This window comes from Oncorhynchus mykiss, chromosome 6 (genome assembly GCF_013265735.2).
Source record: "Oncorhynchus mykiss isolate Arlee chromosome 6, USDA_OmykA_1.1, whole genome shotgun sequence".
Classification (NCBI taxonomy): Eukaryota; Metazoa; Chordata; class Actinopteri; order Salmoniformes; family Salmonidae; genus Oncorhynchus; species Oncorhynchus mykiss.
In genome coordinates, this window is record NC_048570.1 from 16,218,523 (window position 1) to 16,233,522 (window position 15,000).

General features: G+C 44.1%; 1 protein-coding gene across 9 annotated transcripts in view; it reads right to left on the reverse strand.

Moving 5' to 3' along the window:
• Positions 1–15,000, reverse strand: part of LOC110525107 (myocyte-specific enhancer factor 2C) — a 111,572-nt gene that overhangs the window by 43,744 nt on the left and 52,828 nt on the right. For all 9 annotated transcript variants that reach the window (XM_036979456.1, XM_036979459.1, XM_036979458.1 and 6 more), the window contains one exon: positions 9,821–10,014. In XM_036979456.1, the coding sequence (XP_036835351.1) occupies positions 9,821–9,874 (54 nt within the window). In that variant the 5' untranslated portion in view covers positions 9,875–10,014. The remainder of the gene's footprint in view (positions 1–9,820; positions 10,015–15,000) is intronic.

Genomic DNA, 15,000 nt, shown 5'->3' on the forward strand with positions numbered 1-15,000 from the left:
AGCACATCATCTCTAAACACAAACATATAAAGGTACCTTTAGCTTTCTAAATAGCACCATGTGAGTTGTGTCATTCATGTCTCATGCCTTCAGTGGTGGGAGGAAAATGGTCACCCACACCAGCGCAGTAATTTCAAAGCTACACGCCCAAGGTGAAACCCACTAGATGTCTGGCTTCATAAGCTCTTTGCTGTCTCTCTCTTTTTGTCTCTCTCTATCCCCCCTCTCTCTCCTTTCTCTGTGACTGGAGCTGGAACCTGATGAGGGTTGATTGAGAGACAGAGATAGAGAGCGAGAAGGGGGGCGTTTGTCTCTTCTATTCACTCCTGACACCTTACCTCCCCAATAACACACCATTTACACACATACTGATGAATATGAATGGCTCTGAAAGATTATGAGCACAGCCAACTGTTCAGGTCTAACAGAATGACAGTCCTAGAGTTAAAACTTTTGCTTAAGCATACAGATATAGGATCATCATTTGAGCCAGTTTGCTACAGCAGGAAAATAATCCTGCAGCAACAGGAAATTAGAAATATTAAGTGAATTAAAATGAATGGCCATTTTTGTAGACATTGACACATTTTTCATAAGGGCAAATCAAGTCTGAAATGTCAAAGTTGAAATGTAAAACTCAGATACTCAACAAGTTTGCATTTTTCCTGCAGGAAAATTCTCAGCAGTAAATGTTTGATCGAATGAAGATCCTACATCTGTATATGGATGGACCACATCAACTTATCAGTGAAGGAATGAATGAATGTATCAATGCAGATCTTTCTGATGTTATCATTGAGGTCTTCAGGAGCTGAAAAGCTCAGAGGATTGAAAGAGGAGAAGAAGGATAGATATCTATAGAGCTTTGCCTTTCCTTTCCTGAAATGAAATTGGACAGGACGCACCACAGAAATGTTATAATATCAAACAACATCTATCATCCTCCCCTCATTGTCCTTCCTTCTACGATGAGTTGAGAAGCGTCATTCTGTATAGGCCAACCTCAGATGAACTACCGACCCTGTCCCAGCCTTCCCTCCCAGTTGGTGAGTGATGTCACATGCCACAATGAGCTCCATATCGAATGGCCACCAGGGCTTAAAGACAACAGAGGTGAAACCAGAGACAGGCGACACTTTCAACTCCCCGTGCCATTATGCATGAAAAAGGCTCTAGAATTCACTAATACGTGACTGATTTACCGCTGAAAGACTCCCAGGGCTTTAAATACCATGGTGACATTTACAGTCATACCGAAATGCTAAAAAATGAACCTCGTTCAGAGGCAAAGGACCAAAGGCAGGTAGAGACTGGATGATTAATTGTCATAACAAGCCCACAGGAAACTATAATGCACTGGGACAGAAATACAAACATAAAGGCCTAACTAGGCCTGCTGGCTGCTGGCTGCTGGCTACACGACAAACTCAACAAGACACCACTAGAAGGTCATGTGAGTTTATTCTGGAACAGGTCCTAAGTGGTGTCTTCCTCAGGTGGCAGGAAGTTGAAGGAACTTAGAAGAAGTTGAAGGAACATACAGGAAGTTGAAGAAACTTACAGGAAGTTGAAGTTCTGGTGCCAGAGGCTTTAGGGTAAGATACATTGTAGTAGTAGACCAGTAGTGGACCTAATCTAACATGCAAGCCCATGCTGGCATCACCCACTCACTTTAAACTGACATCAATACTATAAAAGGTGGCAGGTAGCACACATGGCACTACCAGGGGCAGAGCTAATGTATCTCAAAGGCGAGGCCCATATTATGTATAGAATCTGCAACAACAAAAAAGCTTTACAAATAACACCTACATAAAAATCCCATACATCGCCAATCCATACTCTTAACACCTACACCTGAAAAATCCCCCACACACATACAAATGGATTAGATTTTTAAAAAGTAATCCATATATGCAAAATGAAGCAGGTACTGTAGCTCTAGATAGTTCTCTGAGTGGTGGTGATTTGAACTGCTTGGCAAAACGCTACACTGTGACCTCACTTGATGACGTCATGTGCCCACAGTTAGCCGTCGGACATGACCCTTGTGCTGGTGATGTCATCACTCACTGCAGCCACCCCCTGTCGCTATGAGCCAGTGTTGTGTTCGAGATCACCTAAAGCAAGACTGATTCAAGACCAAGACGGTGAAAATCGAGTCCAAATCAAGACCAGGACTGGAGGGGGATGGGCAAGACTGAGTCAAGACCAGGACTGGAGGGGGATGGGCAAGACTGAGTCAAGACCAGGACTTTAGGGGGATGGGCAAGACTGAGTCAAGACCGAAACTGGGAGGTGGACAAGGGGTTCGAGACCGAGTCAACACCGAGACCAGAAAAATGCGATTCCAATTCAAGACCATGATTGTAATTTTCATTTTGTCAAATTCTGTGTTCATATTTTAGAACAACATTTGGATTTTTTAGACATTCGGAATAGAGAAAAAAATGCATGCTGGAGGAAAGTAGATCCACTCTACAAATTATTACTAACCCAAACACAGAATGGAACCATGGGCCTTCTATGCATTCAGAGAAGGGATAAGGATTTATAAAATAATAATTATAATAATATATAGTAATACTGATAAATATATTATTATTTTCAATTATGTTCTGATTGAATCTCTTCAGTTTTTGGGAAAGGGAAAGGGTTAACACGGAAGAGAAAAAAAGATCCAATCAGGATTTTTTTTCCTGGTCTCTCAGGAGATAAATCTAGCTAGCTAAGTCAGCCATTGGCTAGGCCAACAGAAGCTATATAAAAGCACTGGACATTCAACTGTATTAGAGCACCAGTTTGGAGTGACGGGAATCAACCAATCACATTTTTACTTAATAAGTGGGACCATATTTACAAGTACGCATGGAAAGTTCCTGCGCAATAGCGAGCAATAGTTTTCCACGGTCTAGCTAGCTAGATTTTGTTGTGGGCAAATTTACAGCGGCTGCAGCAGGTGTTATCGAAGAGGATGTTGTTGCTAATTCGTTATCTTCTCCCTTTTCAAGAATAACTTTCAACAAGAAGATAAGTTTTAAATGATCATCATCTGTTGAGTGCATATGTGTTTTTTTATTGCAGTGCACTTGGTGTTAGCCATCTCTTTGAAAATAACTTATGTTTGTGAAACATTGTGAAACATAACTTATGTTTGTGAAACATTGTTGCATTTAAAGTGGAGCTGACAGCGTTTTAGAACAGGACACCAAAAAATTCTGACAAGCAACCACTCAGATATGGTAATGTTCACGTTTTCTTAAATTCTTATAACTCCTGGATGAGTGTTTTTTCACTGCAGAAATCTCAGGGGCCCCAGAGTGTGAAATCTATAGTTGCACCTAATTGTGCATGGTCTTAGAATGAGAGTATAGGAAGACCAGAGGCCTCACTGTTTGGTGTTTTGTGTGAGAGCATGTCATCTGGTCAGAGGCTGAACGTTCAGCCTCCTCACATAGTGTACTGTATATACACTCCCTCCTTCCCACCCTCCCTCCCTCTCTTTCCCCTCAAGTCGGACAGCGTCAACCAAGAGGACAAACATGTTTACCATGAGGAGCTCCAAAGGACTGAACTGACGTACTATGGCCACAGTCAAGAAAGGAGAAAAGAGAGGAGGGAAAAAGAGGAGAAGAAAGAAAGTCAGCGAGCGGCTTAGGGTGAAGGGGGTGGGAGGGGGGGGGGGCACAGGAAGCACATTTGTATGCATTTCCTCTCATAACAGGAAGAGTCTGGTGGCTTCCCCTTCACAATGGGCCTCGCTTCTGCTTCCCACCTCCTGGGGGGAGGAGGAGGAGGAGGAGGAGGAGGAGAGAGACAGGGACCGAGAGCGGTCATTTAACCAAGCAAATATACACACAATATGTTAAGACTCATGCAAACATCATCACACACATCATACAGATGCCATATCTTAATAAGAGCCAGGTTCACACAGCAGAAAAATAATCCATCAGCAGCAGGAAATGTGAACTGTTATGTGGATTATAATTAATGGCGATTTTTTTGTAGGCGTTGATACATTTTTCGTTAGGGCAAATCAAGTGTGAAATGTTAAATCGGAAATGTAAAACTTTAGAAGCCTTTTTAAAGCTTGAATACACTACAATACTGCTTTCACATAGGATTCACTGTAAACAATTCCTGCAACAGGATGATAAAATTAAGACATGGCATATTTACACACTCAACATAAGTGCATGCACACACGCATACAAGTCAACACGCAATACCAGTGCCCTTCACACACAAACACTTGTCCTATTGTCAGAAGGCTCCCCACACTAAAGGAATAAGGAGAGGAGTCCAAGACTTGGACCTGAACTCTCCTCAGAGCCAAACAGGCTGCTGGAGATGAATGATGACAACAGGAGCTTTGTTTGAGCTCACATCTCTAATATATGCTTACTCCACTCCCCACCACCACCTAGCACCCACCCACTCCTAATAGACTTTCAGAGTACATAAAAAACTAACTCCTGTACAAGAGATTATATTGAAATGAAAGTTAATCAATTAAAATCTATCAACTAGTAATGTCTGAGAAATAATCCTGCATTGCAATATGAAAAATGGTTAATGCAGTGATTTCATTGGATTTTCTTTTCCCGGAGGTAGTGATTTCTGAGAAAAGCACTCCTGCCCGAGTATGGTCGTGCTCTGTATGTTCCTGTTTAGACTGTAAAACCACAAGTGGAAAGTGATATATCCAGTCCCTGCTGCAAAAATGTGTGTGTTAACTTTGCAAGAGCCGAGTCAGTGGCAAGATTGAACAAAATAACTTTTTATTTTCATTCATTTGTGAGGATGAAAATGTCTTGTTGCACAGAGCTCCAGTTGAAAGATAAAGAAGGAAAAAGAGACACCAAAAAGTATATTTTTTACTGCCACTTTCGTAGGAATCGAAAATGCACGAAAAGAGGACAAAGAGGAGAGTAGCAGCACAAGAGAAGAAGAAAAGAGGACACAGGAGAGTAGCAGTACAAGAGAAGAAGAAAAGAGGACAAAGAGGAGAGTAGCAGTGCAAGAGAAGAAGAAAAGAGGACAAAGAGGAGAGTAGCAGCACAAGAGAAGAAGAAAAGAGGACACAGAGGAGAGTAGCAGTACAAGAGAAGAAGAAAAGAGGACACAGGAGAGTAGCAGTACAAGAGAAGAAGAAAAGAGGACACAGAGGAGAGTAGCAGTACAAGAGAAGAAGAAAAGAGGACAAAGAGGAGAGTAGCAGCACAAGAGAAGAAGAAAAGAGGACACAGAGGAGAGTAGCAGTACAAGAGAAGAAGAAAAGAGGACACAGAGGAGAGTAGCAGTACAAGAGAAGAAGAGAAGAGGACACAGAGGAGAGTAGGAGTACAAGAGAAGAAGAGAAGAGGACACAGAGGAGAGTAGCAGTACAAGAGAAGAAGAAAAGAGTACAAAGAGGAGAGTAGCAGTACAAGAGAAGAAGAAAAGAGGACACAGAGGAGAGTAGCAGTACAAGAGAAGAAGAGAAGAGGACACAGAGGAGAGTAGCAGTACAAGAGAAGAAGAAAAGAGGACACAGAGGAGAGTAGCAGTACAAGAGAAGAAGAAAAGAGGACACAGAGGAGAGTAGCAGTACAAGAGAAGAAGAAAAGAGTACAAAGAGGAGAGTAGCAGTACAAGAGAAGAAGAAAAGAGGACACAGAGGAGAGTATCAGTACAAGAGAAGAAGAAAAGAGGACACAGAGGAGAGTAGCAGTACAAGAGAAGAAGAAAAGAGGACACAGAGGAGAGTAGCAGTACAAGAGAAGAAGAAAAGAGGACACAGAGGAGAGTAGCAGTACAAGAGAAGAAGAAAAGAGGACACAGAGGAGAGTAGCAGTACAAGAGAAGAAGAAAAGAGGCAGTTAAAGAAGATGAGAAGACAAAAGAGGGCATAAAGTGGAGGAAAGGTGAGGTGTTTTTGCAAGCAATCTCTAGGTGAGGTCTCTCAGGGTTGAGCAGACTGACACAGAGGAGCTTGGCTCACAGAGGTAACGATCAAGGACAAGAGAAAAGGTGGGAAACAGGGGAAGAGAGGAGAAGTGTAGGGGTGAAGAGATACCCTGAGGGCCTCATTATTTTCCTGCCGTTAATTTCCCTCACAAGCTTTCTCACCCCACCGCTGTTGATTGGAGACATGCCGGAATTGTTGTAAGTGAAAGAACCATGTTTCTTCATTCTGCGGTGGTGTGGATGGTTTCCTTGATCAGAAAGAAATAAGCTCACGTGCTGAAGATAAACATATATGGTTGTGTTTTTGAGTGGGGAGAGAAATGGGGAGGGGGCACATTTCTACTTCCTGTGACTGATGACTTCATCCATGTTTAACCTCTGAGCCCTCCACAGGGGCTCTTCCCCTTTACAACCCACCACCCCCACTGTCACACACACGCACACATTCACACACACACACACACACACACACACGGCCGAACTGGCTCTGGCTGGACAGACGTGTCAATCTGCATTACCCTCAATTAGCCCCAATTAGCTGGACTCCATGATGGCCGACCCTGGATGTTAACGACAAGACGAGAGATAGAAGTGTTTACCTCAGTCTAATTAAATATATATGTGTGTTAAATAGAAATGTATGTGTGTGTCTAAGTATGTGTCTGAGTGTATAATATGTTTGAGCATGTATGCCTGCAATAGATATCTGTGTGTGTGTGTATGTCTGTGTAAGTGTGTGTGTGTTTGTGTGAGTGTGTGTGTCTGCTCTCTGTCTACGGCCTGTGCATTTATGGCACAGGGGGCCCTTTCATGTGCCCGGGGCTGGGAGAGGGTCTGAGTGGTGGGGGGCCGGGAGCCAGGACTCACACACTGCTGCCCTCTGTCCGGAGCTCTGGGCAGACAGTCAATGCCAGGGAGGCCTGACCATGGTGCCCCTGCTCTGGGGAAGTGTTTCAGGGTCTGGGGGTGGCAGGCCAAAGTGGCCGCACAGAGAGACGGAGGCCACGTGCCCACGATGATGGCACCGCGGTGGTCAGCGGAGCCCGTGGGTGGCAGGGTGGCTGCAGAGAGCTTTAACAGAACATTGCCACTCAACAGAGGGCAGGGAGAACAGGGAAGTGGACATCAATAGGGATGAGGAGTTAAAGGCTTTGTAATATCTACATAGGGCTGACATAGCAAACATATGAAGTATGACATAAGAGGTCAAACGTCGACAGCCACACCAGCCTGATTGCCAATCTACTAATTCAAGTGTATTTTGATCTATTCCTTCATGTGTATGGATTGATTGTATATCAGAGAAGTGTCAGTAGATTTTAAGTTTTGAGTTTGGTTCAGGGCAGGATGGGAGCTTGTGAAGCATGCAAAGAATGTGGAGGCTAAAGGTAACCCCTCTGATGTTTATTTGGCTGTAGTATGAGGATGTTTCCTCAAAGGAGAAGTGAAAATATGCAAAGCTCAGGCTGCCATTTAGACCAAATAAAAACAAAAAATCTTCTTTGTTTCTGTGTGCCAAAGGTCTCCTTCTTCCTTGTGATGGTCTCCTTTGTGTACACCAGTGGAGGCTGCTGAGGGGAGGACGGCTCATAATAATGGCTGGAATAGAGCTAATGGAATGGAATCAAACACATGGAAACCATGTGTGGTATTTGATAATATAATGGTATTATAATGGTATTTGATAATATAATGGTATTATAATGGTATTTGATAATATAATGGTATTTGATAATATAATGGTATTATAATGGTATTTGACACCATTCCTCCTAATCCGTTCCAGCTGTTACCACGAGCCCATTCTCCCCAATTAAGGTGCCACCAACCTCCTTCGTGCACCTCTTGCTTGGCTCAGACATGACAACTGATGTCATTTACCTCCATTGTCACGTACAACAAAAAGCAAAAAGCAAAAGAGTTAATTCAAAGGATGTTTAAGAAGTGTATTTAACAATCTTTTATCAGTATGTATTCAAAACAACGTGTAAAAAGGCAAGGAATATTGCTGGTGTAAAATTGATTACAAGAGATCTCAGGTATAAACTGTTAAAATCACTTTCTCCCTTTCTCTTCCCTCTCCTCTCCTCTCCTCTCCTCTCCTCTCCTCTCCTCTCCTCTCCTCTCCTCTCCTCTCCCTCCCTCCCTCCCTACCTCCCTCCTCTCGCGCCTTCCTTCCCTCTCTCCCCCTCCTCCCCTCTCTATCCCGCCCTCCCTCCTTCCCTCTCTCTCTGTAAACGAACCCCGGATATCTGTGGTATTGATTCCCCTCAGGTGTCCTTCCTGTCTCCCCCTCTTCCCTCCTCATCCTTGGGAGCCGGAGTGCCTGGTGCGACCGGTGAGCCTGGTCTGCGGTGTGACGGGTAGGGAGAGGAGGCTGAGATAAAACTGCACAGGAGGTGTGGGTGCTGGTGCAATGTGGTAGCCTTCCCCTCTGGAACTCCCGGACCTCTCCCACACTCCCTCCCCTACTTTTGACTTCAATACCCTGACCCCAAAAACCTGATGTCTGGGAACAACTGTAGAGCTCCCAGAGAGTCAAGTAGCACATAACGGACTCCATGACAGCTCCACTCCCCTCCTCCTCTTTCATTTATTTCTTCTGTCTACTTCTCACCAAGGAGTTTTCAGACCACCCAGCTGCAACAGTCACTTCAGTGGAGTCCAATCGATTTCTAGCACCTTTTTATGTCAAGTCACAACAGCAGGGTGAAGAGAGCCAGTGTTTATGTGTTTATGTTGAGATGTCATACTGTCAGAGGCTAGAAGGGACAGTGAGGTACTCTGCTAAATGTCAGCCAATACAGAATAAAGACATGACAAGTAGAAGGATCTAAGAGAGTCTGAACCACTCTAGTGTGATAGATGTAAGAACCATTGAATGTCATGACAGTATGCTGGGATAATGGTTCACAGATTGGTGGGGACTGAGGAGGAAGGGAGTGTGTGTGACCTGTGATTGGAGGGGGGCTTATTAGTAGGGTATGGATCCAATTGGCCTGACAGGGAGCTGACAGAGTGGCGGTGGTCACTGGTGCCACAGGAAGTAATGGATTGTGGGCCTGCAGGGCAGAGAGAGAGACAGGTCTGTCTCCATCCATTTCCTGGGCTGTGTGGCTGATGTTTTGTTGTAATTTATCATTGAAGACAGGGCCACAAATTAAGCAAGCTGGTTGAATGTGATATTTATGGTAAATCCTTTGCCTATACAAGGGATCATCAAATAAATGTGCCTCTTCTTTTGAAATATAAACTTTCATTCAAATAATTGAAAAATAATTGTATAGGGTTTTTCTACTTACTTATGTTGGCTACGTGTTTTCAATACATTTGAGCATGAGCCTTGATTTAAAGTTACATTGAGAGGAAAGATACAGATGGCGCAACCAGCCCTGAGACAGATGGAGCATGTCGGCCTCTCAGTGCTCTCTTAGCTCCACCCATCCCAGGGCGCTCTCTGCGGTGCGTGGTGCGTGCATGAAACCTCCATCTCTGTTTGGTTGTTTGTTTGTGTTTTCTCCCACCCTTCCCCTCCCTTCTCCACCCACCCTGCATAGTAATATTCCACTGCCATGAGCTAAAGTGGGTGGCATGGTGTGAGAGGGTGTGATAGGGTGTGATAGGGTGCCACCAGTGTATGTTACATTTAAGAAAAACAAGACGTACTACTACCTCCATGTAAACCTCCAGGGCACCCAGAACAATCACCCTCCTATCCCACCTACACCCTCCTGCCACCACCATGACACCGTCACATCCAGACTCCCTGAAGACTTAAGTCAGCACACCTACCATGGTCTCTCCCAGGCCCACAGTAAGGTATTTCCACCCCCTCCATCATCCATCCTTCCTTCTTCATGGGGCTTACCTGTCTGTTGCGTTCATCCATAATCCGTGTGATCTGAATCTTTTTCCTCCCCATTGTCCCCGTCTTCTTCTTCTCTCCTCTCTCTAAAGAACTTTATGCTTTCTTCTGCCTCTCCTCAAAACGCTTTCTCTTCTCTCTCTTCTCTCTCTTCTCTTGACTTGCTCCGATCAATTCAAAGATTCAAGTATCCGTACCTGCATTAGAGAAAGAAAAAGAGAGAGGGAGACAGAAGGATAGAGGATAAGCATTAAGTGACATGAAATATGGCACAAAGAAAACGAGGGGGTGGGGGGGTATGGGTGGGAGAAAAGTCACATCATCGTTGCCACAAGGGAGGGGGAAGAAATACAACTAATCTGTCAACATGTTGTGAAAGGAACGCAGTGTTTTTTACTGTCGATATCATGCAAATCAGGTTTGTTGCGTTACCGTGCCAACTATGAGCAGAGACAGCGCTGTCAGGATCTCGTCTCATTCACAGAGAGTTTGACAGTTTGGAAGTGCCGCTAACTTAAATGCTCTAATCACCCACAGTGTAACGTTACCTACAGACTAAGAAATACACTTTCTTTCTCCTGAAAAAAAGCAGTTTGTTTACAGAACGACGGCAAGGTAAGAATAATCTAGTCTACCTCCAACACAGTTCTAAAATGGCCGACATGGAGACGGGCTTGGATGCAGATGTGAAACCTAGCCTTGCCTTGTTCAGAAACACTATAGATTTGACCTTTAAAATGATGGCAATAGAGCTGATTCCCGACAAATTCGTTCTTGAACATTTATACTAGGACTTAAACCAGCTGGACACAATGTGTGTGTGTGTGTGTGTGTGTGTGTGTGTGTGTGTGTGTGTGTGTGTGTGTGTGTGTGTGTGTGTGTGTGTGTGTGTGTGTGTGTGTGGGCTGAGCTGGACCGATAGTGTGTGTGAGTGAAATAGCTGACTTCCAAAGAGTGTGTGCATGCGTGTGTGAGCTTGAGTAAGCCAGATCTCTGGTACTTCTCTCCAGAGTGCTAAAGTAGGCCAACCCAATCTATCTCAGGGAGGAGCAGAAGAACTGTTGTGTTTTATTTTGACAGTAGAGGTGATAACGTTCCTCGTTATGCAAATGAGCATCCCATTATTTAAGCTCAGTGCAATGCAGGGGAGCTGTCAGCGCCGTCGCATTAAAAACCATCTAGCCTGCTTTTTTCTCCCCTTCCCATTCTCTCTTTTCTCTCCTTTCTGAACCAGATTTCCGGCACCTGGCAGCGCGAGCCGCAGACATTGATGTGGAAGATGACACTGCTTCACCAAAAGACATGTCAATCTCTCTCTCTCACACACACACTCACACAGGCACGCACAGACAGATAGACACACACACACACACACACACACACACACACATATTTCCTTTCTTGTTTCATCTTCCTCTAACCTGAATCTATGTGTTTATTGAGTGACATGATGCAGGAGAAAGCACCCCAACCCCATGGTGAACAACTACACACTGCTGTACATTCGACCCCTACACTTCTTGAGCGGAAGGCATTGGTAATAGACGTGGCTGGTAGACACAGGTCTTGTCAGTTATACACCCATGTGAACTTGCTTTAGGAATACAAGTGAGAATTATTCTCAGTATTGAAGAGCACAGGTTCAAAACACCTGTACTCCTGCATGCCACTAGTTGGCTCTCTTATATCTTCAGTCTCTCCTGGGAGATGGAGCCAAGTGGAATCAAGCCAATTGATTGTAGCTTGACGCCTTGACGCCTCCGAATTGTCTCCAGGTTGACAGTAGCTCAGGTTTCATATATTGAGTCCGGGAACAGTGTGGCTATTTCATACTTTGTTTATAATCAAGCTTGTACAAGTCCAATGTACAGTGCCTTGCGAAAGTATTCGGCCACCTTGAACTTTGCGACCTTTTGCCACATTTCAGGCTTCAAACATAAAGATATAAAACTGTATTTTTTTGTGAAGAATCAACAACAAGTGGGACACAATCATGAAGTGGAACGACATTTATTGGATATTTCAAACTTTTTTAACAAATCAAAAACTGAAAAATTGGGCGTGCAAAATTATTCAGCCCCCTTAAGTTAATACTTTGTAGCGCCACCTTTTGCTGCGATTACAGCCGAAAGTCGCTTGGGGTATGTCTCTATCAGTTTTGCACATCGAGAGACTGACATTTTTTCCCATTCCTCCTTGCAAAACAGCTCGAGCTCAGTGAGGTTGGATGGAGAGCATTAAGTGAACAGCAGTTTTCAGTTCACAGATTCTCGATTGGATTCAGGTCTGGACTTTGACTTGGCCATTCTAAAACATGGATATGTTTATTTTTGAACCATTCCATTGTAGATTTTGCTTTATGTTTTGGATCATTGTCTTGTTGGAAGACAAATCTCTGTCCCAGTCTCAGGTCTTTTGCAGACTCCATCAGGTTTTCTTCCAGAATGGTCCTGTATTTGGCTCCATCCATCTTCCCATCAATTTTAACCATCTTCCCTGTCCCTGCTGAAGAAAAGCAGGCCCAAACCATGATGCTGCCACCACCATGTTTGACAGTGGGGATGGTGTGTTCAGCTGTGTTGCTTTTACGCCAAACATAACGTTTTGCATTGTTGCCAAAAAGTTAAATTTTGGTTTCATCTGACCAGAGCACCTTCTTCCACATGTTTGGTGTGTCTCCCAGGTGGCTTGTGGCAAACTTTAAACGACACTTTTTATGGATATTTTTAAGGAATGTCTTTCTTCTTGCCACTCTTCCATAAAGGCCAGATTTGTGCAATATTCGACGATTGTTGTCCTATGGACAGAGTCTCCCACCTCAGCTGTAGATCTCTGCAGTTCATCCAGAGTGATCATGGGCCTCTTGGCTGCATCTCTGATCAGTCTTCTCCTTGTATGAGCTGAAAGTTTAGAGGGACGGCCAGGTCTTGGTAGATTTGCAGTGGTCTGATACTCCTTCCATTTCAATATTATCGCTTGCACAGTGCTCCTTGAGATGTTTAAAGCTTGGGAAATCTTTTTGTATCCAAATCCGGCTTTAAACTTCTTCACAACAGTATCTCTGACCTGCCTGGTGTGTTCCTTGTTCTTCATGATGCTCTCTGCGCTTTTAACGGACCTCTGAGACTATCACAGTGCAGGTGCATTTATACGGAGACTTGATTACACACAGGTGGATTGTATTTATCATCATTAGTCATTTAGGTCAACATTGGATCATTCAGAGATCCTCACTGAACTTCTGGAGAGAGTTTGCTGCACTGAAAGTAAAGGGGCTGAATAATTTTGCACGCCCAATTTTTCAGTTTTTGATTTGTTAAAAAAGTTTGAAATATCCAATAAATGTCGTTCCACTTCATGATTGTGTCCCACTTGTTGTTGATTCTTCACAAAAAATACAGTTTTATATCTTTATGTTTGAAGCCTGAAATGTGGCAAAAGGTCGCAAAGTTCAAGGGGGCCGAATACTTTCGCAAGGCACTGTACCTATCTAATTTAGGCTTTCCTCACTACTGGCTCACATCCTTCAGAGATGATGCCACTCAAATGATGTTAACTATACTTGTTCATTGTGAGTCTCTCTCTCTCTCTCTCTCTCTCTCTCTCTATATATATATATATATATATATATATATATATGTATCATATCCATTCCCCCCATATGTACATATAAATTCAGCAAAGAAAAACAACCCTTTTTCAGGACCCTGTCTTTCAAAGATAATTCATAAAAATCCAAATAACTTCACAGATCTTCATTGTAAAGGGTTTAAACACTGTTTCCCATGTTTGTTAAATGAACCATAAAGAGTTAATGAACATGCACCTGTGGAACGGTCATTAAGACAATATCAGCTTACAGAACTTAGGCATGACACTAACAGCTTACAAAACCTAGGACACTAAAGTGGCCTTTCTACTGACTTTGAAAAACACCAAAATAAAGATGCCCGGGATCCCTGCTCATCTGCGTGAACGTGCCTTTGGCATGCTGCAAGGAGGCTTGAGGACTGCAGATGTGGCCAGGGAAATAAATTGCAATGTCCGTACTGTGAGACGCCTAAGGCAGTGCTACAGGGAGACATGACGGACAGCTGATCGTCCTCGCAGTGGCAGACCACGTGTAACAGCACCTGCACAGGATCGGTACATCTGAACATCACACCTGACAGGTACAGGATGCCCGAGTTACACCAGGAACGCACAATCCCTCCATCAGTGCTCAGACTGTCCGCAATAGGCTAAGAGAGGCTGGACTGAGGGCTTGCCGGCCTGTTGTAAGGCAGGTCCTCACCATACATCACCGGCAACAACGTCACCTATGGGCACAAACCCACCGTCGCTGGACCAGACAGGACTTGAAAAAAGTGCTCTTCACTGACGAGTTGCGGTTTTGTCTCACCTGCACTTACCCGAGGCCTGTACTCTGGAGTAGGATCGATTTGGAGGTGGAGGGTCCGTCATGGTCTGGGGCGGTGTGTCACAGCATCATCGGACTGAGCTTCTTGTCATTGCAGGCAATCTCAACACTATGCGTTACAGGGAAGACATCCTCCTCCCTCATGTGGTACCCTTCCTGCAGGCTCATCCTGACATGACCCTCCAGCATGACAATACCACCAGCCATACTGCTCGTTCTGTGCATGATTTCCTGCAAGACCGGAATGTCAGTGTTCTGCCAGCGAAGAGCCCGGATCTCAATCCCATTAAGCACGTCTGGGACCTGTTGGATCGGAGGGTGAGGGCTAGGGCCATTCCCCCCAGAAATGTCTAGGAACTTCCAGGTGTCTTGCTGGAAGAGTGGGGTAACATCTCACAGCAAGAACTGGCAAATCTGGTGCAGTCCATGAGGAGGAGATGCACTGCAGCACTTAATGCAGCTGGTGGCCACTAACTGTTACTTTTGATTTTGTCCCCCCCCTTTGTTCAGGGACACATTATTCAATTTCTGTTAGTCACATGTCTGTGGAAATTGTTCAATTTATGTCTCAGTTGTTGAATCTTGTTATGTTCATTCAAATATTTACACATGTTATGTTTGTTGAAAATAAACGCAGTTGACAGTGAGAGGACATTTCTATTTTTGCTGTTTGTAAATGTATATCATCTCCTGATTACGATGCACATTGACCATTAGCATGTCAACAGCTCTTCTTCACCCTTGTGACAAAACCATACTCATG